The following is a 26748-nucleotide window of genomic DNA, read 5'->3' on the forward strand; positions in this document are numbered from 1 at the left end:
ATGGGAAGCTCCTGACTACTACATATACTGGTGATGGAGGAAGCTCCTGACTACTATATATACTGGTGGGAAGCTCCCGACTACTACATATACTGGTGATGGAGGAAGCTCCTGACTACTACATATATTGGTAATGGAGGAAGCTCCTGACTACTACATATACTGGTGATGGAGGAAGCTCCTGACTACTGCATATACTGGTGATGGAGGATGCTCCTGACTACTACATATACTAGTGGGAAGCTCCTGACTACTACATATACTGGTGATGGAGGATGCTCCTGACTACTACATATACTAGTGGGAAGCTCCTGACTACTACATATACCGGTGACGGAGGAAGCTCCCGACTACTACATATACCGGTGACGGAGGATGCTCCCGACTACTACATATACCGGTGACGGAGGAAGCTCCCGACTACTACATATACCGGTGACGGAGGATGCTCCCGACTACTACATATACCGGTGACGGAGGATGCTCCCGACTACTACATATACCGGTGACGGAGGAAGCTCCCGACTACTACATATACCGGTGACGGAGGAAGCTCCCGACTACTACATATACCGGTGACGGAGGAAGCTCCCGACTACTACATATACCGGTGACGGAGGAAGCTCCCGACTACTACATATACCGGTGACGGAGGAAGCTCCCGACTACTACATATACCGGTGACGGAGGAAGCTCCCGACTACTACATATACCGGTGACGGAGGAAGCTCCCGACTACTACATATACCGGTGACGGAGGAAGCTCCCGACTACTACATATACCGGTGACGGAGGATGCTCCCGACTACTACATATACCGGTGACGGAGGAAGCTCCCGACTACTACATATACCGGTGACGGAGGAAGCTCCCGACTACTACATATACCGGTGACGGAGGAAGCTCCCGACTACTACATATACCGGTGACGGAGGAAGCTCCCGACTACTACATATACCGGTGACGGAGGAAGCTCCCGACTACTACATATACCGGTGACGGAGGAAGCTCCCGACTACTACATATACCGGTGACGGAGGAAGCTCCTGACTACTACATATACTGGTGGGAAGCTCCTGACTACTACATATACCGGTGACGGAGGAAGCTCCTGACTACTACATATACCGGTGACGGAGGAAGCTCCTGACTACTACATATACCGGTGACGGAGGAAGCTCCTGACTACTACATATACCGGTGACGGAGGAAGCTCCTGACTACTACATATACCGGTGACGGAGGAAGCTCCTGACTACTACATATACCGGTGACGGAGGAAGCTCCTGACTACTATATATACCGGTGACGGAGGAAGCTCCTGACTACTACATATACCGGTGACGGAGGAAGCTCCTGACTACTATATATACCGGTGACGGAGGAAGCTCCTGACTACTACATATACCGGTGACGGAGGAAGCTCCTGACTACTACATATACCGGTGACGGAGGAAGCTCCTGACTACTACATATACCGGTGACGGAGGAAGCTCCTGACTACTATATATACCGGTGACGGAGGAAGCTCCTGACTACTACATATACCGGTGACGGAGGAAGCTCCTGACTACTACATATACCGGTGATGGAGGAAGCTCCTGACTACTACATATACTGGTGGGAAGCTCCTGACTACTACATATACCGGTGATGGAGGAAGCTCCTGACTACTACATATACCGGTGACGGAGGAAGCTCCTGACTACTACATATACCGGTGATGGAGGAAGCTCCTGACTACTACATATACTGGTGGGAAGCTCCTGACTACTACATATACCGGTGATGGAGGACTATATACTGGTTGTCTGTATGATGGCTATATGATGTGTGATGGCTGTTTCAGGCCCTATACCTATAGCTTCCTATATGGTGTGGCCCCTATAGTCAGGCAGGTCATGTCCCCCCCTCCCCCGGCCTGGATATGACCTGCCGTCCATAGTAGCTGCTTCCCTGTTGCTGCTGTGCAGTGAGTGCTGTATCCAGCAGAGGGCGCCGTCTGCCCAGTATTGACCACTGCCTTCTGTAGAGCATTAGATAAATGAGGGTCACCATGGGAGGTCACAGGCCAAGCCATTTGTATCCATAAAGGGGTATTTAAGCTCCCGGACTACAGATTAGCCTCTGTGGGAGATTGATCGCTCCCTGATCACTTATATACATATCTGCCGCCTGGGGAAAGTGAGAGTGGTCCCTGCAGCCCCCTCCGGAGACCTAATCCTACCCTGGCCTCATTTATCAGCGGGGTTATGGCAGCCGCAGCTCTGCTCTGTCCTTTGGAGACTTCAGGAGAAAGTTCTCCTGTGATCTGATCACTTATCCAGAAGTAGGAGAACACTTAGCCCTCCATCCCTCCTCCTGTCAGGCCCTCTATTCCCTCCACATCGCCCTCTGCATTCATCCTAGGGCTGAAGTTACTTCGTCTCCCCGCCATCCTGTCACTGCCATTGGCTAATGGATTTGTCACTCATTGTACATGATCTGGTCAGGACCACCGACATGTCGATAACCCAACCCAGAATCCAGCGGCGTGGCGCACACGGGGGGGGGGGGCAGGACAAGTCAAAAGGCTTTACTGAGATCATCGGGAGTTAGAATTTTGGTACAGATGTGGCTCGGAGCATAGCCGGCGCATGCGCATTTTTTAAAATTTTTGAATTGAACGTTTTTTTTCGGAAATGTGTTTTAAAATTTTGCGTTTGCATGGGTAAAATATTAACAAGGATACTCTTGTGACCTATCTGGTGAGAGCCCGGACAGTTCTGAGTAGAACGGCGGTTATTTTCTCTGTTTTCGAGAGTTATGAGGAGAAATGTAAAGGCGGCAACACAGAAATTCGCGCTTTTTCTGAACTTTGAAAATCAATTAAAAATAAAAAAAAAAAAATCGTAGAATTTTTTCTTCTTCACATTTTGCATTCTCTGACACACTATTACCAAATAACAAAATCTCAAAAGAAATAAAAATATAGAGATAAAAATTATTGGTTCACTATCGCCCTGCCCTTACTGATCCTGCTATATGGGTGCACCTTGTGGATTGTTACAGACGTATATTCTTGCATCAGGAGAAGGGTTAATATTTTCCCTCCTGGTGACCGGGTGCACTCGGGGTTTGGATACATGAGGGGTTAATCCTGTGCCGTCCTGGTGACCGGGTGCACTCGGGGTCTGGATACATGAGGGGTTAATCCTGTGCCGTCCTGGTGACCGGGTGCACTCGGGGTCTGGATACATGAGGGGTTAATCCTGTGCCGTCCTGGTGACCGGGTGCACTCGGGGTCTGGATACATGAGGGGTTAATCCTGTGCCGTCCTGGTGACTGGGTGCACTCGGGGTCTGGATACATGAGGGGTTAATCCTGTGCCGTCCTGGTGACCGGGTGCACTCGGGGTCTGGATACATGAGGGGTTAATCCTGTGCCGTCCTGGTGACCGGGTGCATTCGGGGTCTGGATACATGAGGGGTTAATCCTGTGCCGTCCTGGTGACCGGGTGCACTCGGGGTCTGGATACATGAGGGGTTAATCCTGTGCCGTCCTGGTGACCGGGTGCACTCGGGGTCTGGATACATGAGGGGTTAATCCTGTGCCGTCCTGGTGATCGGGTGCACTCGGGGTCTGGATACATGAGGGGTTAATCCTGTGCCGTCCTGGTGACCGGGTGCATTCGGGGTCTGGATACATGAGGGGTTAATCCTGTGCCGTCCTGGTGACCGGGTGCATTCGGGGTCTGGATACATGAGGGGTTAATCCTGTGCCGTCCTGGTGACCGGGTGCATTCGGGGTCTGGATACATGAGGGGTTAATCCTGTGCCGTCCTGGTGACCGGGTGCATTCGGGGTCTGGATACATGAGGGGTTAATCCTGTGCCGTCCTGGTGACCGGGTGCATTCGGGGTCTGGATACATGAGGGGTTAATCCTGTGCCGTCCTGGTGACCGGGTGCATTCGGGGTCTGGATACATGAGGGGTTAATCCTGTGCCGTCCTGGTGATCGGGTGCATTCGGGGTCTGGATACATGAGGGGTTAATCCTGTGCCGTCCTGGTGACCGGGTGCATTCGGGGTCTGGATACATGAGGGGTTAATCCTGTGCCGTCCTGGTGACCGGGTGCATTCGGGGTCTGGATACATGAGGGGTTAATCCTGTGCCGTCCTGGTGACCGGGTGCATTCGGGGTCTGGATACATGAGGGGTTAATCCTGTGCCGTCCTGGTGACCGGGTGCATTCGGGGTCTGGTGTATGTAACCACTTAGGGTTTTTTCATCTCGGCAGCTTTCATGCACACCAGGGAGCCATTTCCAGGCGGTGTCTGGCTATCGCTGCGCAGCCTTCTCCTCCAACCTTTGATCTCGCTGCTCCCTCTTTCCCCTGGCGCTGTGCAGGCCTCGGCTCTGGAGCTTTTCTTCTGTAATTGTTCTCAGTCAGTATACTTTTACAGGCCGGCGTCGGCCTCGTATGGCACGTTTGCCCTTTGTTCAGGTTACGAGGCTCCCTGGGCATCTCTCGGGGGTACATAGCAGAGCCGTACAGTCCGCACACATAAGTCACCCCCTTGGATCATGTAACTGGCGTGTTTTTGGTTTCCAGATATGCACATGGTGACCTCAACCCCCTTCCACGTAATAATAGGGCTCTGCCCGTGGCTGCAGACCGATCTAACTAGTATCACCTTCCAGGCGCTCACAGGTCACCAGTTGTAGTTTTTGCAGTCATTACGAGAGCTCTGTGATCCAAAGGTTATTGATGCAAACTCGGGCAAAACATGCAAGGTCCACGGAAGTGTGGGCCTTAGGTTTTACCCCAGAGCCCAGTGCAGGACAACAGCACCAGGTCACACTCTGGCAAGGCTTTTATCCAACCATTAGCTGATACATGTAGTTAGGCTAACCAGAAGCCTGAGAGCCCCCCACCCCCCTCTTGTGAGAGCCCCTCATTCTCCTTTGCCGAGTCCCCCTTTGCATGTTCTTATCTTTCGGCGTCCGCTCCTGCTATAATGCAACTCCTCTTCTTCCTAGGCCCAGCAGCAGAGGAGTCTGGACAACGTGCTGAGCTTCCAAATCAAGGGAATCCTGGGAAAGAGGTATAAGAAGGACCTGTGTCCGAGTCCGGAGGTGAACGGCACAAGCCCCATGTCTGAACAGGACTCTGGAATCCTGGACGTGGAAGACGAAGATGAGGACGAGGAGGTAAAGCAGTGAAGGGGTTGTCACAGAGACTACTAGTTATTGGTGGGGGTAGGGTTATGTCAGATGTAAGGAGAACTCTCATCATCTCTTGCAGGCCCCGGGGACACAAGACTTGGTGGATTTCTCCCCGGTGTACCGCTGTTTACACATCTACACCGTCCTGGTAAGTGCAAGACACCATGATGATCCCCATGTGTAGAGTTGGTTTATACCTTTTTAATTTATTTTCCTTTGTTTTTGGGTTTTATTAAGCATGGTTTAGCCTCTATACATGGTGGTTCAGTTCTGAAGCCATGGGTGCCCCGTATACCCCGGTCATAGTCATTGTGTTCTTCAGCTGCTTGGAAGCCAAACTTAGACTGGATAGGACTCCAGCTTAGGGACCGTAATGGGCACGAACACTGTCCCTCAAAGGAGAATGAGAGTTGTGTTTGTGGTTCATTTAAAGGGGTAGTCCAGGACTACGATTGTGACTGCTTCAGCCTCTTCACTACTTACCTAGCTCCGCACCATACATGTACCTGTACCTGTACATTGGATGGGATTGAGTTGTAGCCTGGTAATGTGAGGGGCACTGTCATGGGCACGTACCCTGCCCCCATTTTTTTCTTTCTCGAGCTAGTGCCCTGGTCTTGATCACCTTGACGTGTTGGTATTCTATTCTTTAGCGTTTCTTGGAAGGGTCTTACAGATGGGAGCGTTTGGTGAAGTCCCGTCTCCTCCATGACTATGCTCGGAGTGATCCTCCGGCTGCAGGGTGTATCCCCCATTCACTCCTTTTGTTTGTCTTCCAGGGGAATCACAGTCTTGTAAGGAAAGCGGGCCCTGGCATTGAGCACTAGATGTGTTACTTATTAGTATTCCCCTCACTATTAATGGATGGGGGGCTTCATTTACTGACAGGAATGCCGCGTGACTGAGGACCCTGCTAGTAAAACCCGTCTGCTCTGAATTATATTCATTACTACAGCAATACAGGATTCCATTACTACGTTTTTATGGATGTTATGGCGTGGGTCACACTTGGTGTCCTTGTAGGGGGTTAGTTCTTGGTGTGTACGTTGCGACTAACCTGCTGTAACGTATGGTAGCGGCTTAGTGGGGGAGATTTCTCCGGGTCTCTTCTACTTGCTGTGATAAGAACCTGTACCACAGAACTGTGCCAAGAACCTACACCATGTGCCTATGATAAGAACCTGTACCACGGGACTGTGATAAGAACCTGTACCACGGGACTGTGATAAGAACCTGTACCACTGACTGTTATAAGAACCTACACCATGTGACTGTGCTAAGAACCTACACCATGTGACTGTGCTAAGAACCTGTACCACGGGACTGTGATAACCTGTACCACGGGACTGTGATAAGAACCTGTACCACGGGACTGTGATAAGAACCTGCACCATGGGACTGTGATAAGAACCTGTACCACGGGACTGTGATAAGAACCTGCACCATGTGTCTGTGATAACCTGTACCATGGACTGTGATAAGAACCTGTACCACGTGACTGTGATAAGAACCTGTACCACGTGACCGTGATAAGAACCTGTACCACGTGACCGTGATAAGAACCTGTACCACGTGACCGTGATAAGAACCTGTACCACGTGACTGTGATAAGAACCTACACCATGTGACTGTGCTAAGAACCTAGACCATGTGACTGTGATAAGAACCTGTACCACGGGACTGTGCTAAGAACCTGTACCACGGGACTGTGCTAAGAACCTGTACCATGTGACCGTGATAAGAATCTGTACCACGGGACTGTGATAAGAACCTGTACCATGTGACTGTGATAAGAACCTGTACCACGGGACTGTGATAAGAACCTGCACCATGGGACTGTGATAAGAACCTGTACCACGGGACTGTGATAAGAACCTGTACCACGGGACTGTGATAAGAACCTGTACCACGGGACTGTGATAAGAACCTGCACCATGTGTCTGTGATAAGAACTTGTACCACGGACTGTGATAAGAACCTGTACCACGTGACTGTGATAAGAACCTACACCATGTGGCTGCTAAGAACCTGTACCACGTGACCGTGATAAGAACCTGTACCACGTGACCGTGATAAGAACCTGTACCACGTGACCATGATAAGAACCTGTACCACGTGACTGTGATAAGAACCTACACCATGTGACTGTGCTAAGAACCTACACCATGTGACTGTGATAAGAACCTGTACCACGGGACTGTGCTAAGAACCTGTACCATGTGACCGTGATAAGAATCTGTACCACGGGACTGTGATAAGAACCTGTACCATGTGACTGTGATAAGAACCTGTACCACGGGACTGTGATAAGAACCTGCACCATGGGACTGTGATAAGAACCTGTACCACGGGACCGTGATAAGAACCTGTACCACGGGACTGTGATAAGAACCTACACCACGGGACCGTGATAAGAACCTGTACCACGGGACTGTGATAAGAACCTACACCATGTGACTGTGCTAAGAACCTACACCATGTGACCGTGATAAGAATCTGTACCACGGGACTGTGCTAAGAACCTGTACCATGTGACCGTGATAAGAATCTGTACCACGGGACTGTGATAAGAACCTGTACCATGTGACTGTGATAAGAACCTGCACCATGGGACTGTGATAAGAACCTGTACCACGGGACTGTGATAAGAACCTGTACCATGTGACTGTGATAAGAACCTGTACCACTTGACTGTGATAAGAACCTGTACCATGTGACCGTGATAAGAACCTGTACCACGGGACTGTGCTAAGAACCTGTACCACGGGACTGTGCTAAGAACCTGTACCACGGGACTGTGCTAAGAACCTGTACCATGTGACCGTGATAAGAACCTGTACCACGGGACTGTGCTAAGAACCTGTACCACGGGACTGTGCTAAGAACCTGTACCACGGGACTGTGATAAGAACCTGTACCACGGGACTCTGCTAAGAACCTGTACCACGGGACTCTGCTAAGAACCTGTACCACGGGACTATGCTAAGAACCTGTACCACGGGACTGTGCTAAGAACCTGTACCACTTGACTGTGATAAGAACCTGTACCACTTGACTGTGATAAGAACCTGTACCACGGGACTGTGCTAAGAACCTGTACCACGGGACTGTGCTAAGAACCTGTACCACGGGACTGTGATAAGAACCTGCACCACGGGACTGTGCTAAGAACCTGTACCACGGGACTGTGCTAAGAACCTGTACCACGGGACTGTGATAAGAACCTGCACCATGTGACTGTGCTAAGAACCTGTACCACGGGACTGTGCTAAGAACCTGTACCACGGGACTGTGCTAAGAACCTGTACCACGGGACTGTGCTAAGAACCTGTACCACGGGACTGTGATAAGAACCTGTACCACGGGACTGTGATAAGAACCTACACCATGTGCCTATGATAAGAACCTGTACCACGGGACTGTGATAAGAACCTGTACCACGGGACTGTGATAAGAACCTGTACCACGTGACCATGATAAGAACCTGTACCACGTGACTGTGCTAAGAACCTGTACCATGTGACTGATAATCGCTTGTACCATGTGATCTTCTGCTGCAGGTTCTGACACCAGTTACAGGAGACCTGCGCTGCTTCTGTGACCTGTGCCGCTGGTTTTTCTCCTTGTTTTTAGTGCCACCACCTTGTAGTTTGGATCCCTGGAGACACGTGCACTGGCCTAGGTGCACTGTGCACTAAACAGTGAAAGGATTGAGCGTTGACAGATTCTGCAGCAGCCCTCCCAGTGTAAGGGGGCGCTCCGGTGCTCGTCTCTGCTTTCTATGAGCAGGTCTGGCTCTTTCTTACATGTCTGGGCAGAAATTCTTACAAGCGCCCTCCGTGTTCAGTCGGCGGTGCGTGGTCTGTTTTTGGAGACGTGTCACGGTAGATCGCCATGAATGGCGCGATGCGTTTGATAAATGACTGTATGATTGTCAGCTCCGCTCATCTGCAGAAGGCGGCTTGTTTGATGAGTATTAGGATGTCATTGGCGTGTTTTCTTAAAGGGGATCGTGCAGCGGGCACGGGGACGTGTCATCACCAGCTTTTATTTTGGTTGTCCCGGTCGGGGTTTGCTTTGGATCTCGCTCTCTTTGGTTGTCTCGTCTTTACCTGGCAGGTGTCATGTCTCCTCTGGCTCGATGTTTTGTCTGCTTGTCAGTAATGGTTCATGTCCCGTAAGTGCCCTGTGGTCAGGCTGTCAGCGATTTCACCGTCCCACTATAGTGAATAGCACGGCCTGCATGCACCAGCGTGCACTATTGCCTTCCAGGAGTGTGTACAGAGGGCTGTAGACTTATCTCCCGTCACAGTCTGGGCTTCCATGTACAATAGATACCAGACATACTGGAAAGTGCGTGGCCTTGTTGTGGAATGTGTGCTGTTCATGTACGCTCATGTGTAAGTGCAGACTGGAGCTGCACTAGGGTATTGGGGACCGGTTATCAATATCAGGTCAGACGGGCCCTGCACCCCCGGCCGGACAACTGCTTGTGCTCAGACCATGGCCGCAGCCTCTTCGCTGTACTGCTGTACATTGGATAGTGATGATACACTAGGGGGCAGTACACCCTGCTCCTAGCTAGGTTTGGGATACCCATCAATGATCCACTAGTCATGTTCTGACTTCATTCCGCTGCAAATTTGGCCCAACGGTGGATGCACACTCGGTCCTGTGCATGGGGGCTGAGTTTGCAGCGGAAGTCAGTCTGATAACACTGGGTGGGCCTCTAATCTATTACAATGACACAAATCAGGATAGAACCTGCTCTACAATCATCGAAACGGAGTGAATCAGAAGCCTCCATAGACGTGACTGCGTCACGGAACGCACACCAGCGTCACTCCAAGTGTTATCCGCCTACAGGCTGCTGCAGACTCAGCCCTACACTGGATGCACACTGTGCATAGGGTTTTAAAAGGGAACTTTCACCCCTTTTCACCCCGTTTGTTCCTTTTATAGCTGCCACTCCATCGATTTTGGCACAGTTAGAATTTTTTTTCCCCTCGCCACTACTGAGCAATCTGTGTGCAATTAGTTTTGCTGCCTCATATAATGAACGCAGGTCAAGTGCAGGAGCAGGTAAGAGGCTATGACACCTCTGATTGGACTTCTGAGCCACGCCCCCTTGCCAGTTCATTCCTGACACCACCCACTAGACCTTAGAGCAGGGGTAGGCAACCTTCGGCTCTCCAGCTGCTGTGAAACTACAACTCCCATCATGCTCCATTCACTTCCATGGGAGTTCCAAGAACAGCAGAGCCAGTATGCATGCTGGGAGTTGTAGTTTTGCAACAGCTGGAGAGCCGTACGTTCCCTACCCCTGCTCTAGAGAGTCTAGTTCAGTAGATCAGGAGCCAAGACTAAGAGCATGGATTGCTCAGGAATGGTGGAGACTACGGAGAAGAGAGATCCCAACGGTCCTGGAATCAGTAGAGGGGTGCCTAGTAAGGAATGAGAAGAGGTGATGAATGGTTCTCTTTAAGATTTGGGATGGCCCCTTAGTCGCCTGGTAGCCCTGACCTTAAGGTGAAGGTATAATGGGCAAGATGTTCCCCGGAGAGGGGCTACAACCTCACACCATGGTGGCCGTCACCTTACATCACTCGGGGGTTCATCATGTATTTGGGTTTCCTATATGTGTGGACTCCTGAGGACTAGACTGTGCACTCAGGTGAATTTGAGGTCCGTCCCCTAGAACATACGGGCTCGGGGTGGTATCAGACATGGGGGTGCTAATGGCCTCTAATGGTTAGGGCACAAGCGTCAGACTAATGTGTGTCCCGTCTGTCTCATTGTCAGCGCTCTGTTTACTCGCAGGAAGAATGCGCCTCCGCCGAGGAATGTTTTGGAATGCACTCATTGTACCTCAGACGTCCTTTGTCCCTTGCCAAATCCAGAGAGAACGGGGGTCAGCGTCGCCCCCCCCAGCTGTCCCTCCTTTGTTCTGCTCCGAGCTCGGGGTGTGAAGGGTTCGCTCACAAACCCTGAGATCTAGATGACCCAGAGGCAGCGCTGTGCTCCCCGCCACGGGCCCGCCGCTGACCCCGCAGATAAGGCCTGCGCTGAGCGATGGGCCGAATCCTGTTTTGCCACACGAGGAAGTGGTGTCCTTTGTTTTCTGGGAGGAAAGCTTTGGGCACGAGCCTCCCCAATAGTCCTGGTAATCATCATCAGCGGCCGCTTCCGAGCGCTCGGGGGTGAACTTTTGCCCTGCACATGAAAAGCCGGGAGTCGCGTAAACATTATTACACTATTTATTATTCTTCTTTCATGTTTTTTGTGACTTGGACCCGTTAGTCACCTCCGTCCCCTGCTCGCTATCTCCCTGGCTTATCAGCGGGGCACAAGTTCACATATTGTAAAGGCGGGGGGTCAGCGCGCGGTCAGACCACAGGCACCTGTAAATAAGACGGCGCTGCTGCGTATTATCACACAGCCAACCGCTGACTTCTGCAGGAAACCCTGAACTTTACCAGGAAGGTTACAAGGGAAAGCCGAGGGAGAGAGCGGGGTCAGCACGGGGTTAATGGAGCAATGGCTGCTGAACTTGAAGTGGCTGACAAGAGGCCTGCTGCACTATATAGGAGCAGGTGCATATGTCAGCACTGCTCGCTGGTATCAGCCACGGGGGGAATCCCATGTATTGTAAGCACAGCACCCCCTGTATCTGGTGCTGAGCAATACAGCTGGGTACAGGTGTACACTGAGGTTGGGGTATAGCGGGGGGAGGTGTATACTGAGGGTGGGGTATAGCGAGGGGAGGTGTACACTGAGGGTGGGGTATAGCGGGGGGAGGTGTACACTGAGGTTGGGGTATAGCGGGGGGTGGTGTACACTGAGGATGGTATAGCGGGGGGTGGTGTACACTGAGGATGGGGTATAGCGGGGGGAGGTGTACACTGAGGGTGGGGTATAGCGGGGGTGGTGTACACTGAGGATGGGGTATAGCGGGGGTGGTGTACACTGAGGTTGGGGTATAGCGGGGGTGGTGTACACTGAGGTTGGGGTATAGCGGGGGGAGGTGTACACTGAGGTTGGGGTATAGCGGGGGTGGTGTACACTGAGGGTGGGGTATAGCGGGGGGAGGTGTACACTGAGGTTGGGGTATAGCGGGGGGTGGTGTACACTGAGGGTGGGGTATAGCGGGGGGAGGTGTACACTGAGGATGGGGTATAGCGGGGGGAGGTGTACACTGAGGATGGGGTATAGCGGGGGAGGTGTACACTGAGGATGGGTTATAGCGGGGGGAGGTGTACACTGAGGATGGGGTATAGCGGGGGGAGGTGTACACTGAGGATGGGGTATAGCGGGGGGTGGTGTACACTGAGGATGGGGTATAGCGGGGGGAGGTGTACACTGAGGATGGGGTATAGCGGGGGGAGGTGTACACTGAGGATGGGGTATAGCGGGGGGAGGTGTACACTGAGGATGGGGTATAGCGGGGGGAGGTGTACACTGAGGATGGGGTATAGCGGGGGGAGGTGTACACTGAGGATGGGGTATAGCGGGGGGAGGTGTACACTGAGGATGGGGTATAGCGGGGGGAGGTGTACACTGAGGATGGGGTATAGCGGGGGGAGGTGTACACTGAGGATGGGGTATAGCGGGGGAGGTGTACACTGAGGATGGGGTATAGCGGGGGGAGGTGTACACTGAGGATGGGGTATAGCGGGGGGAGGTGTACACTGAGGATGGGGTATAGCGGGGGGAGGTGTACACTGAGGATGGGGTATAGCGGGGGAGGTGTACACTGAGGATGGGGTATAGCGGGGGGAGGTGTACACTGAGGATGGGGTATAGCGGGGGGAGGTGTACACTGAGGGTGGGGTATAGCGGGGGGAGGTGTACACTGAGGATGGGGTATAGCGGGGGGAGGTGTACACTGAGGATGGGGTATAGCGGGGGGAGGTGTACACTGAGGATGGGTTATAGCGGGGGGAGGTGTACACTGAGGATGGGGTATAGCGGGGGGAGGTGTACACTGAGGATGGGTTATAGCGGGGGGAGGTGTACACTGAGGATGGGGTATAGCGGGGGGAGGTGTACACTGAGGGTGGGGTATAGCGGGGGGAGGTGTACACTGAGGGTGGGGTATAGCGGGGGGAGGTGTACACTGAGGATGGGGTATAGCGGGGGGAGGTGTACACTGAGGATGGGGTATAGCGGGGGGAGGTGTACACTGAGGATGGGTTATAGCGGAGGGAGGTGTACACTGAGGATGGGGTATAGCGGGGGGAGGTGTACACTGAGGATGGGTTATAGCGGGGGGAGGTGTACACTGAGGATGGGGTATAGCGGGGGGAGGTGTACACTGAGGATGGGGTATAGCGGGGGGAGGTGTACACTGAGGATGGGTTATAGCGGAGGGAGGTGTACACTGAGGATGGGGTATAGCGGGGGGAGGTGTACACTGAGGGTGGGGTACAGTATGTATATAATGATCGGGGTCAGACGTGTCGGCTGTGACTTGCCCTGTGCAGTTGACATTGAGGGTCGGAGGTGTCAGAGGTTGTGATATACAAAAAGAGAAAAACATGGCCCGCACATCCCAGTCTTATACATTGATCTAGCGCTTCTCAGCAAATTCTACAATACTGAACATGAGGTTCTTAGTATACATATTGATCAAGGTGTATAAGCCCACTAGCCACTTCACGGCGACCTCTTTATAGTGGGTCCCTACTCTACTGGGTGTGGTGCCGCACAGCGACCGCCACAACCGCAACACGGCGCCCACAGGGCGAGCGACCAAGCGGTCCGGCAACACCCCTGCCACCAGACCAAGCCCAGAGGTTGTGACCTTGCAGTTGCTGTGTGGTGAGATGTAGCGGTGCAGAGCTGCGCTCCTCCCCTGTGTCACTCGCTATTATCTACCCATTTCCTTCCCCGGCTGCTGGTATATAGCTGTATACATGCCATGAGATCACAGGGGCTTGGCCGGCTCCCATACTTTGTGCTGTGCAGTGATAAGGACACAGGAAAAACCCATTAGTAGGGTCCAGGGATGGAGGGGGGGGGTGCTACGTGCTCATAGGCCGAGACCCAGCCGATCCCCTGAGGACACAACTTGTTGTGATGTCCTACTGAGTAGTGGCTGACCCCCTGACCCGAAGGAGCCCCGGAGCAGGCGCTTGTGTTACATGCCCCAGTCTATGGAGGGCGCTCCAGGCTGGATGAGATCTGTGCCGGACCCTTAAGCCTTTGTAGCTCAGTCCTTGGTGTTCACCTGTTAGTAGGATATATCCCAGCCTTACTAAAATCTTGATCAGCATTACCTGGAGTGAAGACCACAGTGATAGAAAACTGACCCCCAGAGCAAGCAGAATAGTGAGCACAGCTCTGGGGTATAATACAGGATAAGTAATGTAATGTATGTACACAGTGACTGTACCAGCAGAATAGTGAGCGCAGCTGTGGAGTATAATACAGGATAAGTAATGTAATGTATGTACACAGTGACTGTACCAGCAGAATAGTGAGCGCAGCTCTGGAGTATAATACAGGATAAGTAATGTAATGTATGTACACAGTGACTGTACCAGCAGAATAGTGAGCGCAGCTCTGGAGTATAATACAGGATAAGTAATGTATGTACACAGTGACTGTACCAGCAGAATAGTGAGCGCAGCTCTGGAGTATAATACAGGATAAGTAATGTAATGTATGTACACAGTGACTGTACCAGCAGAATAGTGAGCGCAGCTCTGGAGTATAATACAGGATAAGTAATGTAATGTATGTACACAGTGACTGTACCAGCAGAATAGTGAGCGCAGCTCTGGAGTATAATACAGGATAAGTAATGTAATGTATGTACACAGTGACTGTACCAGCAGAATAGTGAGCGCAGCTCTGAAGTATAATACAGGATAAGTAATGTAATGTATATACACAGTGACTGTACCAGCAGAATAGTGAGTGCAGCTCTGGAGTATAATACAGGATAAGTAATGTAATGTATGTACACAGTGACTGTACCAGCAGAATAGTGAGCGCAGCTCTGGAGTATAATACAGGATAAGTAATGTAATGTATGTACACAGTGACTGTACCAGCAGAATAGTGAGTGCAGCTCTGGAGTATAATACAGGATAAGTAATGTAATGTATGTACACAGTGACTGTACCAGCAGAATAGTGAGCGCAGCTCTGGGGTATAATACAGGATATAACATGTACATGATGTACAGGCTTTAAAGTCTCCTTTTCCCAGGCTTCTCCTCACTTTCCATTTTTTGGACCTTCCTTTTTGTTCCTTGGACTCCTCACTGTGATGTTTTCTTTTTCTTTCAGGGTTCTCGGGAGGTCTTTGAGAACTACTACAGGAAGCAGAGGAGAAAGCAGGCGCGCCTAGTGCTACAGCCGCCATCCAACATGGTCAGTATCACAGTGGATGCCCCCTGGGTTGCCTTTGATTGAAGTATGGGGGGTTATATTACATGTACTAGGGGGTGCTTAGTAGTGGGATATTACATGTAATGGGGGGGGGGGCACTTTTTAGTGGGGTGTTACATGTAGGCTTGCTCCAACAGAAACTACACTACAGTAGGTTCCCCAGGCTTTCCTGCAGCCCTTGTTTGGGATTCAAAGAGGAACACAAAACTGCAAAGAATCTGCCCCATTGTGCATGTTCCCCAACACCCCATTGTGCACGTTCCCGAACGCCCCATTGTGCACGTTCCTTAACGCCCCATTGTGCACGTTCCTTAACGCCCCATTGTGCACGTTCCCGAACGCCCCATTGTGCACGTTCCCGAACGCCCCATTGTGCACGTTCCCGAACGCCCCATTGTGCACGTTCCCGAACGCCCCATTGTGCACGTTCCCGAACGCCCCATTGTGCACGTTCCCGAACGCCCCATTGTGCACGTTCCCGAACGCACGCCCCATTGTGCACGTTCCCGAACGCACGCCCCATTGTGCACGTTCCCGAACGCACGCCCCATTGTGCACGTTCCCGAACGCACGCCCCATTGTGCACGTTCCCGAACGCACGCCCCATTGTGCACGTTCCCGAACGCACGCCCCATTGTGCACGTTCCCGAACGCACGCCCCATTGTGCACGTTCCCGAACGCACGCCCCATTGTGCACGTTCCCGAACGCACGCCCCATTGTGCACGTTCCCGAACGCACGCCCCATTGTGCACGTTCCCGAACGCACGCCCCATTGTGCACGTTCCCGAACGCACGCCCCATTGTGCACGTTCCCGAACGCACGCCCCATTGTGCACGTTCCCGAACGCACGCCCCATTGTGCACGTTCCCGAACGCACGCCCCATTGTGCACGTTCCCGAACGCACGCCCCATTGTGCACGTTCCCGAACGCACGCCCCATTGTGCACGTTCCCGAACGCACGCCCCATTGTGCACGTTCCCGAACGCACGCCCCATTGTGCACGTTCCCGAACGCACGCCCCATTGTGCACGTTCCCGAACGCACGCCCCATTGTGCACGTTCCCGAACGCACGCCCCATTGTGCACGTTCCCGAACGCACGCCCCATTGTGCACGTTCCCGAACGCACGCCCCATTGTGCACGTTCCCGAACGCACGCCCCATTGTGCACGTTCCCGAACGCACGCCCCATTGTGCACGTTCCCGAACGCACGCCCCATTGTGCACGTTCCCGAACGCACGCCCCCGAACGCACGCCCCATTGTGCACGTTCCCGAACGCACGCCCCATTGTGCACGTTCCCGAACGCACGCCCCATTGTGCACGTTCCCGAACGCACGCCCCATTGTGCACGTTCCCGAACGCACGCCCCATTGTGCACGTTCCCGAACGCACGCCCCATTGTGCACGTTCCCGAACGCACGCCCCATTGTGCACGTTCCCGAACGCACGCCCCATTGTGCACGTTCCCGAACGCACGCCCCATTGTGCACGTTCCCGAACGCACGCCCCATTGTGCACGTTCCCGAACGCACGCCCCATTGTGCACGTTCCCGAACGCACGCCCCATTGTGCACGTTCCCGAACACCCCATACGTGAAGCCTTCCTCACTGTAACCTTCTCTGTTGCAGCATGAAACTTTGGACGGGTATAGGAAATACTTCCACCAGATAGTCGGGTAAGTGCGGGCTCGTGGCATTCGGTGGTCACAGGTGAGGTGGTCTATGGGGGACATGCGGCTTCTAAGCGCCCCCCTCCCGGGTACTTCAGGTCTGGTCTTTTGGCCCTTTTTTGGATATGCAAAAGGATCTGCAGTTCTTAAAGGAACACAAACCTAGAAATGAAAGATGTCGGTGAGAGGGTGGAGCATAGCTAAGGGGAGGGGCTTACAGCCAGACATCGGACAGTGGGGGAGGGGCTATGGCTGACCTTCTGGGACACACAGAGGATTTCTTTAGATCTCAGTGTTCATTGTAATATGAGAAGAATCAAAGCAAAGGTGCAGATGACGGGACCAGTGAGGATTTGCCTACTGCTGGTTATTGTAGTCCGCACACATCCTTTTCAGTCCTTACAGTGACGCCTCCCATTGTTTCTGCCTGGGTATTACAGTTTCTTCGTGGTTGAGGATCACATCCTGCACACGACGGGTGGTCTGGTCAATCGCGCTTATGTGGATGAACTCTGGGATTTGGCCTTGTCCAAGACGATGGCGGCTCTGCGGACACACTCGGTAATTTAGCAGCGCACGGGGTCTTGGGTATCAGGTCATCCCATGGAGGATGTGGTAGCCCAGAGGTCATGGTAATGACAGAAGTCTAAGAGCCCATTAAATAGGCCTCTGGGTGGCCCAACATCCCCATCCTCCCCAGTCTCTGTGATGCCTGCACTAGGCCTCTATATGGTCACCCTCCTCACCTACCCTAGACCCACTAGATGGCCCGCCCTTCCCTCCTCACCTAACCTAGACCCTCTAGATGGCCCGCCCTTCCCACCCACCTACCCTACACCCTCTAGATGGCCCGCCCTTCCCACCCACCTACCCTACACCCTCTAGATGGCCCGCCCTTCCCACCCACCTACCCTACACCCTCTAGATGGCCCGCCCTTCCCACCCACCTACCCTACACCCTCTAGATGGCCCGCCCTTCCCACCCACCTACCCTACACCCTCTAGATGGCCCGCTCTTCCCACCTACCTACCCTAGACCCTCTAGATGGCCCACTCTTCCCTCCTCACCTACCGTAGACCTTCTAGATGGCCCGCTCTTCCCACCCACCTACCCTAGACCTTCTAGATGGCCCGCCCTTCCCACCCACCTACCCTAGACCCTCTAGATGTCCCACCCTTCCCTCCTCACCTACCGTAGACCGTCTAGATGGCCAGCCCTTCCCTCCTCACCTACCCTAGACCCTCTAGATGGCCCGCCCTTCCCACCCACCTACCCTAGACCTTCTAGATGGCCCGCCCTTCCCACCCACCTACCCTACACCCTCTAGATGGCCCGCCCTTCCCTCCTCACCTACCCTAGATCCTCTAGATGGCCAGCCCTTCCCTCCTCACCTACCCTAGACCCTCTAGATGGCCCGCCCTTCCCACCCACCTACCCTATACCCTCTAGATGGCCCGCCCTTCCCTCCTCACCTACCCTACACCCTCTAGATGGCCAGCCCTTCCCTCCTCACCTACCCTACACCCTCTAGATGGCCCGCCCTTCCCTCCTCACCTACCCTAGATCCTCTAGATGGCCCACCCTTCCCTCATCACCTACCCTACACCCTCTAGATGGCCAGCCCTTCCCTCATCACCTACCCTACACCCTCTAGATGGCCCGCTCTTCCCACCTACCTACCCTAGACCCTCTAGATGGCCCGCCCTTCCCTCCTCACCTACCGTAGACCCTCTACATGGCCCGCCCTTCCCTCCTCACCTACCCTACACCCTCTAGATGGCCCGCCCTTCCCACCTACCTACCCTAGATCCTCTAGATGGCCCGCCCTTCCCTCCTCACCTACCCTAGACCCTCTAGATGGCCGCCCTTCCCACCTACCTACCCTAGACCCTCTAGATGGCCCGCCCTTCCCACCTACCTACCCTACACCCTCTAGATGGCCCGCCCTTCCCTCCTCACCTACCCTAGATCCTCTAGATGGCCCGCCCTTCCCTCCTCACCTACCCTAGACCCTCTAGATGGCCCGCCCTTCCCTCCTCACCTACCCTACACCCTCTAGATGGCCGCCCTTCCCACCTACCTACCCTAAATCCTCTAGATGGCCGCCCTTCCCACCTACCTACCCTACACCCTCTAGATGGCCCGCCCTTCTCTCCTCACCTACCCTAAATCCTCTAGATGGCCCGCCCTTCTCTCCTCACCTACCCTAAATCCTCTAGATGGCCCGCCCTTCTCTCCTCACCTACCCTACACCCTCTAGATGGCCGCCCTTCCCACCTACCTACCCTACACCCTCTAGATGGCCCTCTCACTGTCTCTAAATCTCCAGGGAGCCTACAGAACCTTCTCTGTATACAGATCCCTGACTCTTTCCTCCCCCTGAATCCACCATTTATGAGACTGACCTGCTTGTATGTCGCTCCTTTGTCCTTTAGTCTTACTGCTCCGATCCCAACCTGGTGTTGGACCTCAAGAACCTGATTGTGCACTTTGCAGACACATTACTGGTAGGTCTCTATCCTCGCTCTTCTCCAGAGTTCCCTTGTGCTGTTCCCTATATCCTAATCCTATCCCCCCCCCCCCTCCCTTATTCCTACCTCCAGGGCTATGGCTTCCCGGTGAACCAGATGTTTGACATGTTGCTAGAAGTCAGAGACCAGTACAGTGAGATCTTACTAAAGAAGTGGGCTGCCGTCTTCAGGTGAGTCGACCAGAGACGTCTGTCATTGTGCTCGAGGCCACGTGTGTCCTGAGATGCCCCAGGATCCCGGATCCCCAAAATACTTGGCTTGTGTCAATGACCATATTTTCCTCTGCCTTTTTTGCAGACATTTTGGTGGTCTTAGGTCGCTTCTCACGTGTCTGATTATTTTTAGGACCATCTTGGATGCAGATAACTACAGCCCGATCCCAGTGAGCGACGAGATGGCGTACAAGAAGGTCATCAGCCAGTTTCCCTTCCAGGACCCGGAGCTTGAGAAGGTAAAGCTGTGAGACCCCGTGTCCAGGTATACCCGCATGTGCCACGTTACTAGGGGGCCATTGATCATCCCCCACATCTGCCATCATGGGAAAGTTGGGAGGCCCCATAAACATTCGATGCTAATCTGGACAGTCCTGTAATGTGTGTGCCCAGCTTAAAGGGACGGTCACTCATATGAAAGCACTTATAGTACCTATGGGTAAGGTAATGTAGGCGTCTGCTTCATATTGTGTTTTCTCCCTCTTGTTTGCAGCAAACGTTTCCCAAAAAGTTCCCCTTTTCTGAATTTGTTCCTAAAATCTACTGTCAGATCAAGGAGTTCATCTACGCCTGCCTGAAGTTCTCTGAGGATTTACATCGCAGGTAACAGGGCGGAGACGCCGCGCCCCACCACATTACACCAAGTCCAGTAACATGGACCCCCTCCCAGGCATGGTCTGTCTCCCTCCTGTATTGGGGAGGGGGCTCATCCTTTGCTCTGTCATGTCCAGGCCTCCTAATCTCTACAAGACAAGGATAAGACATGAGAAGGTCGCTGACCCTTGGGCTCTCTTGGTACTTTGGAGCCTCCATCTCTCACCTCAGGAGATAACACCACCAGTCCCCCCCTGCTGACAGATCAAAGGGCCCTACCCATTAGGAGACCCCCCCCCCCTCCTGAGATGTTCTGCTCTCCACAGGCCATGACCTTGTCTTCATCTCTAGCTCTGGGCTATTCTCTGACCACTATCTCCTGGCCATCTGCCCTGCCCGGACATCTTTACTTCTGGCTTCCCATTAGTCTGGAGTTCAACTGTGAATTTCACCATTATATGGTTGGGGGGGGGGGGGCAGATCTGTGGCCCCCGCGTGTAGGGACAACTCAAAGAGACTCTGCACACTTCTTAGCATTATACAGAGATCCGCTTGATTTTAGTGAGTGCCTCGCCCCTGTACCCATCTATACACAATGCATAGAAATACATGGCACGCACCCCCCCATCTTCTGCAGCCGCACACCTTCTCCTTCAGCCTCAAACTCTCTCCCCTTCATATCTGAGCCTCACACCCTTTCTTACCTCCATATGTATAGTCTCACACCCTCCACTGCCTCCATATACACAGCCATGCAGCCTTACATACTTCTCTCTCCATATGAGCAGCCTCAAACACTCTCTGCCTTCCATATGTGCAGCCTCACACCCTCTCCCCTCCATATTTGCAGCCTCACACCCTCCCTCTCCCCTCCACAGCTGCAGCCTCATACCCTCTCCCTTCCATATCTGCAGCCTCCCACCCTCTCTCGCCTCCATATACACTGCTTTACACTCTCTGCCTTCGATATTAGCAGCCTCACACCCCCTCCCCTCCATATTTGCAGCCTCATACGCTCCCTTTCCCCTCCACAGCTGCAGCCTCACACCCTCTCCCGTCCATATATGTTGCCTCACACCCTCCCTTGCTCCTCCATAGCTGCAGCCTCACACCTTCCCTCTCCCCTCCACAGCTGCAGCCTCACACCCTCTCCCTTCCATATATGCTGCTTCACACACTCTCCCCCTCCATATGCACAGTTGTGCAGCCTTACATCCTTTCCACTCCATATTTTCAGCCTCATACCCTCCCTTTCCCCTCCACAGCTGCAGCCTTACACCCTCTCCCTATCATATCTGCAGCCTCATACCCTCTCCCCTCCATATGTGCAGCCTCCCACCTCTCCTGCCTCCATATACGCAGCCAAGAGCAGCCTCTCACCCTCCCTCTCCCTTCCATATCTGCAGACAATGCAGCCTTACACCCTTTCCACTCCATATGTGCAGTTTCACGCCCTCCCTTACATGCGCAGAATTGCACACTCCCCCCCCCCCCACATGCAGCCCCACCCCCCCATACCACCTATGCTGAGTCTGTCATTTCAGCTCTACAGAAGTGGACGACATGATCAGAAAGTCCACCAACCTCCTGCTGACCCGCACCCTGAGCAACTGTCTGCAGAATATCATCAAGAGGAAGAACGTGGGGCTGACAGAGGTAAGAGTCTAGGCCACGTGTATGAATACCACGCTGCGGCCATGGGTACAGACTGTTTAGGTAAGAACTGCGCCTCCTGTACAGTAGGGTCACCATCTTCCCCATCTGTATAATGGCATTCAGCCACTCTTTATAGTTCTGCCTCCTGTGTACATTGGGTAGGTGACTGTAGAGGGCGCTCCTGCTCCAGTCTCAGGGGCCGCTGTGTGAGGTCTGTGCGTGCGCCAGCTATTTACTCTGCGTCAGGTCGCCTCCTACGCTCCTCCGGTCAGCCATTGTGGCGCACATGGCGCTTGAACGCTTGGCAGAATCCGTGTAATGCGCTAGATGCACGGTCCCTGACTATGTTATCTCTGCACATAGCTGGTAATGCATCTCTTCCCCTGAAAGGGTCGGAAACAATAAGATGTGAGGAGACGAAGTCAACCTGACGCCTCTTCTCCAAGTTCACACCTCGCAGATTTCTAAGCCACACAGGTAGGGTTTCCATTCACTGGCAGCAGAACCAGCCATAGATATGGTGAGGAATTGTAAGACAAAGTGTGTTCACTGTAATGTTACCGTTCTGTAGTATCCTTTCTCTGCCTGGTGCTGTTCCTCTGTTGTTCCTCTGGGAAATGTAATAAAATTCACAACTTGGGGATGTTATGCTTGTGAAAAGGATTTGCAAGCTCTGATTGGACAGACGCAGTCTGTACAGGGACACACCTCCAAGTGGTAACACCTAATTATACATTTCCAGGAAGAATAACAGAGGAACAGCACCAGATTTTCTATTTCTTGGAGAAATGTAGTATAGGTTACACTTAAAGAGGGTTCCCAGGATTAAGAAAACATGGCTTCTTTCTTTCCAAGAATAGCGCTGCACCTGTCCATGGGGTGTCTGCAGTGAGTGGATCTTAAAGGGGACCTGAGGCCAGGTGTGGCGCTGTTTCTCATAACGATCAGCCATATTTTTCTAACCTTCTACAACCCCTTTGAGGTAGATGATGCTGCCAGACCCCTGCGGTGGGTCCCGGACCCCTATAATCCAGGAACAGACTACATCGCTCTATAGACTACGTGGCACATTACTGACTGGAGCATGTGGACTCTTCCGATACACTGACAGATGTGATTGTTATATATGTAACCCCCAGTACAGTGACCAGTCAGCTCAGTACTGCCCCCCAGTCTTACAGGCTGCTGTGTCTGTCTTCAGCTCGTACAGATCATCATCAATACCAGTCACCTGGAGATCTCCTGCAAGTACCTGGAGGAATTCATCACCAATATCACCAACGTTCTCCCCGACACCGTCCACACCACCAAGTTATATGGCCTGACCACATTCAAGGTGAGCATCGGGGTAGATATGTGACGGGCCGGGTGTTCCCTCCTGTCTGCAGTGATACTGTATTAGTAGTCATAGAGCTATGTGTGTCTGCTGTGAGGCTGAGCCTGCATGTATCTGTATTGTCCTAGGTACAGCCGGCCACTAGGGCTAGCACATATACTGTATATAAAGTCTTTATGGCATCCTCAGAGGGTTAATAATTACAGTTCTGGTGTCTAGTGGGTCAGTACTATAATCCCTGTATCTACTGTATCCCTAGTCTGTAGTGGGGGATGAATGGGTTAATAGTAATATCATGAAATGGACCTTAAATGTAGAAAATGTAAAAATAAAAAAAAATAAAAACCATATCCTGCTTCACCCCCCATCCCATTGTCCTGTGTCTGGCTGTAAGGCAATTGGCTGCAGCAGGAGACTCTGCCCTGTCTACTGTAAGACAACTGACTGCAGCAGGAACCTTCCCCTCTGACCTGCCTGCAACAAGAGCATGTTGGCCTGTCTACTGTAAGACAACTGGCTGCAGCAGGAGCCTCCCCCTCTGCCCTGTCTACTGTAAGACAACTGGCTGCAGCAGGAGCCTCCCCCTCTGCCCTGTCTACTGTAAGACAACTGGCTGCATTAGGAGCCTCCCACTCTGCCCGGTCTACTGTAAGACTACTGGCTGCAACAAGAGCCTCCCACTCTGCCCTGTCTACTGTAAGACAACTGGCTGCAGCAGGAGCCTCCCCCTCTGCCCGGTCTACTGTAAGACAACTGGCTGCAACAAGAGCCTCCCACTCTGCCCTGTCTACTGTAAGACAACTGGCTGCAGTAGGACATTACTTTGTTCAGTCCTTCATCTACACCACCGCTGAAATCATGAGTAAAATGACCTCTCTGTTGGTTGTTGACTGCCCCTTTCGATCAACAATATCAGGTCCTTTTGGGTGTGACTCCTGGCACCTACACCGATCAGCTAATTGAAGGATCAGAAGTGCTAAGGTACAGGGTACACACTATGGCCTCTTCTAGTTACCTTGTGTCATGCATATGGCAGATCTGCACCCTCATTCAAGTGAAATGGATTGAGCCTGACTACTGTATACAGCCACTATACAGTATACAGAGGTGTCAGGAGATCAGCAGGGTTTCTTGTAGATCTGACATTCATGTCCTATCCTAAGAATATGCCATTATTTAAAGGGATTGTCCAGAACTATGAAATTGATTACTGTGACCTCTTCACTACTCCCCCAGTACAGCTCCATACATTGTACTGTGGCTGTGTTTGGTATTGCGGCTCAGCCCCAATGATTTTTATAGGACTGAGCTGGAGCGTGGCCATAGGACCAATAGATGTGATGTCACTGTGTGAGGAGAGGAAGTGGACTGGTAAAATACCAAATACATCCACTATACTATGTATAATGGGGTGCATGGTAGTCAGTGACGGGGCCTCAGCAGTTACCCCAACATCGTAGGTGTCAGACCCCAACAGGAAATACACTGGCAACCTATCCCAAGGAGAGGGCGGGGCTAGGCCTGGAACACCCCTTTAATGTATTCCACTAAACACCAGGGCTGTAGTTATTAACCCCCTGTACACCAGGGCTGTAGTTATTAACCCCCTGTACACCAGGGCTGTAGTTATTAACCCCCTGTACACCAGGGCTGTAGTTATTAACCCCCTGTACACCAGGGCTGTAGTTATTAACCCCCTGTACACCAGGGCTGTAGTTATTAACCCTGTATACGCCAGGGCTGTAGTTATCAACCCAGTATACGCCAGGGCTGTAGTTAGTGACCCCCCCTGTACGCCAGGGCTGTAGTTAATAACCCCCCCCCTGTACGCCAGGGCTGTAGTTATTAACCCCCTGTACACCAGGGCTGTGGTTATTAACCCCCTGTACACCAGGGCTGTAGTTATTAACCCCCTGTACACTAGGGTATCAACCCAGTATACGCCGGGGCTGTAGTTAGTGACCCCCCCTGTACACCAGGGCTGTAGTTATTAACCCCCTATACACCAGGGCTGTAGTTATCAACACCATATACACCAGGGCTGTAGCTATTAACCCCCTGTACGCCAGGGCTGTAGTTATTAACCCCCCTGTACACCAGGGCTGTAGTTATTAACCCCCTGTACACCAGGGCTGTAGTTATCAACCCAGTATACGCCAGGGCTGTAGTTAGTGACCCCCCCTGTACACCAGGGCTGTAGTTATTAACCCTGTATACGCCAGGGCTGTAGTTATTAACCCTGTATACGCCAGGGCTGTAGTTATTAACCCTGTATACGCCAGGGCTGTAGTTATTAACCCTGTATACGCCAGGGCTGTAGTTATTAACCCTGTATACGCCAGGGCTGTAGTTATTAACCCTGTATACGCCAGGGCTGTAGTTATTAACCCTGTATACGCCAGGGCTGTAGTTATTAACCCTGTATACGCCAGGGCTGTAGTTATTAACCCTGTATACGCCAGGGCTGTAGTTAATGACCCCCTGTACACCAGGGCTGTAGTTATTAACCCCATCTACACCAAGGATTCCATCTATGACTTCATTTCTCTTTTGTTCCTTTATTGTATATCCTATTTCATACATTTAGTGTATAGACCCTGTCCCTCTATTGGCTGTAATTCTGCAGTCTGACCTATAGATCTGGAGCCCGGAGAACACATTACAGGGTAATATTTATATGTGTATATACTGGACATACCCAGACACCTATACACCGCCATCTTATCTTGTGTGTTATACTGCAGGATGCCAGACAGGCCGCAGAAGAGGAAATCTACACCAACCTCAACCAGAAGATCGACCAGTTCCTACAGCTGGCAGACTACGACTGGATGGCGGCCGAGTCTGCAGAGCAGGCCAGCGACTATCTCATGGATCTGGTTGCTTTCTTGAATAGCACTTTTGCAGTCTTCACCCACCTGCCTGTAAGTAATCTCAGCAGTGCACACACATCCCAACATTGCTCTGGTATTGCGTTATGGTTCACATGGACCTCGTGGTAGAATACAGTCATACCTTCTGTTTTATCACTGTATATACATCCAGCAGGCCCAATGTCTGGTAAACCCTCCGACTGTATGTACAAGTGATCAGGGGGTTATTGATACATCAATGGACAACTCCAGTCTGCCCTGGTTTA

At 52.4% G+C, this 26748-nt stretch overlaps 1 protein-coding gene across 3 annotated transcripts in view; it reads left to right on the top strand.

Annotated features, from left to right (window-relative positions):
* Positions 1–26748, top strand: part of EXOC6B (exocyst complex component 6B) — a 161585-nt gene that overhangs the window by 72757 nt on the left and 62080 nt on the right. For all 3 annotated transcript variants that reach the window (XM_075261823.1, XM_075261825.1, XM_075261828.1), the window contains exons 7-18: positions 5021–5191; positions 5286–5354; positions 15502–15585; positions 17239–17285; positions 17720–17840; positions 19716–19787; positions 19884–19981; positions 20157–20262; positions 20517–20626; positions 22162–22273; positions 23475–23609; positions 26354–26533. In XM_075261823.1, the coding sequence (XP_075117924.1) occupies positions 5021–5191; positions 5286–5354; positions 15502–15585; positions 17239–17285; positions 17720–17840; positions 19716–19787; positions 19884–19981; positions 20157–20262; positions 20517–20626; positions 22162–22273; positions 23475–23609; positions 26354–26533 (1305 nt within the window). The remainder of the gene's footprint in view (positions 1–5020; positions 5192–5285; positions 5355–15501; positions 15586–17238; positions 17286–17719; positions 17841–19715; positions 19788–19883; positions 19982–20156; positions 20263–20516; positions 20627–22161; positions 22274–23474; positions 23610–26353; positions 26534–26748) is intronic.

This window comes from Leptodactylus fuscus, chromosome 1 (assembly GCF_031893055.1).
Source record: "Leptodactylus fuscus isolate aLepFus1 chromosome 1, aLepFus1.hap2, whole genome shotgun sequence".
NCBI lineage: Eukaryota > Metazoa > Chordata > Amphibia > Anura > Leptodactylidae > Leptodactylus > Leptodactylus fuscus.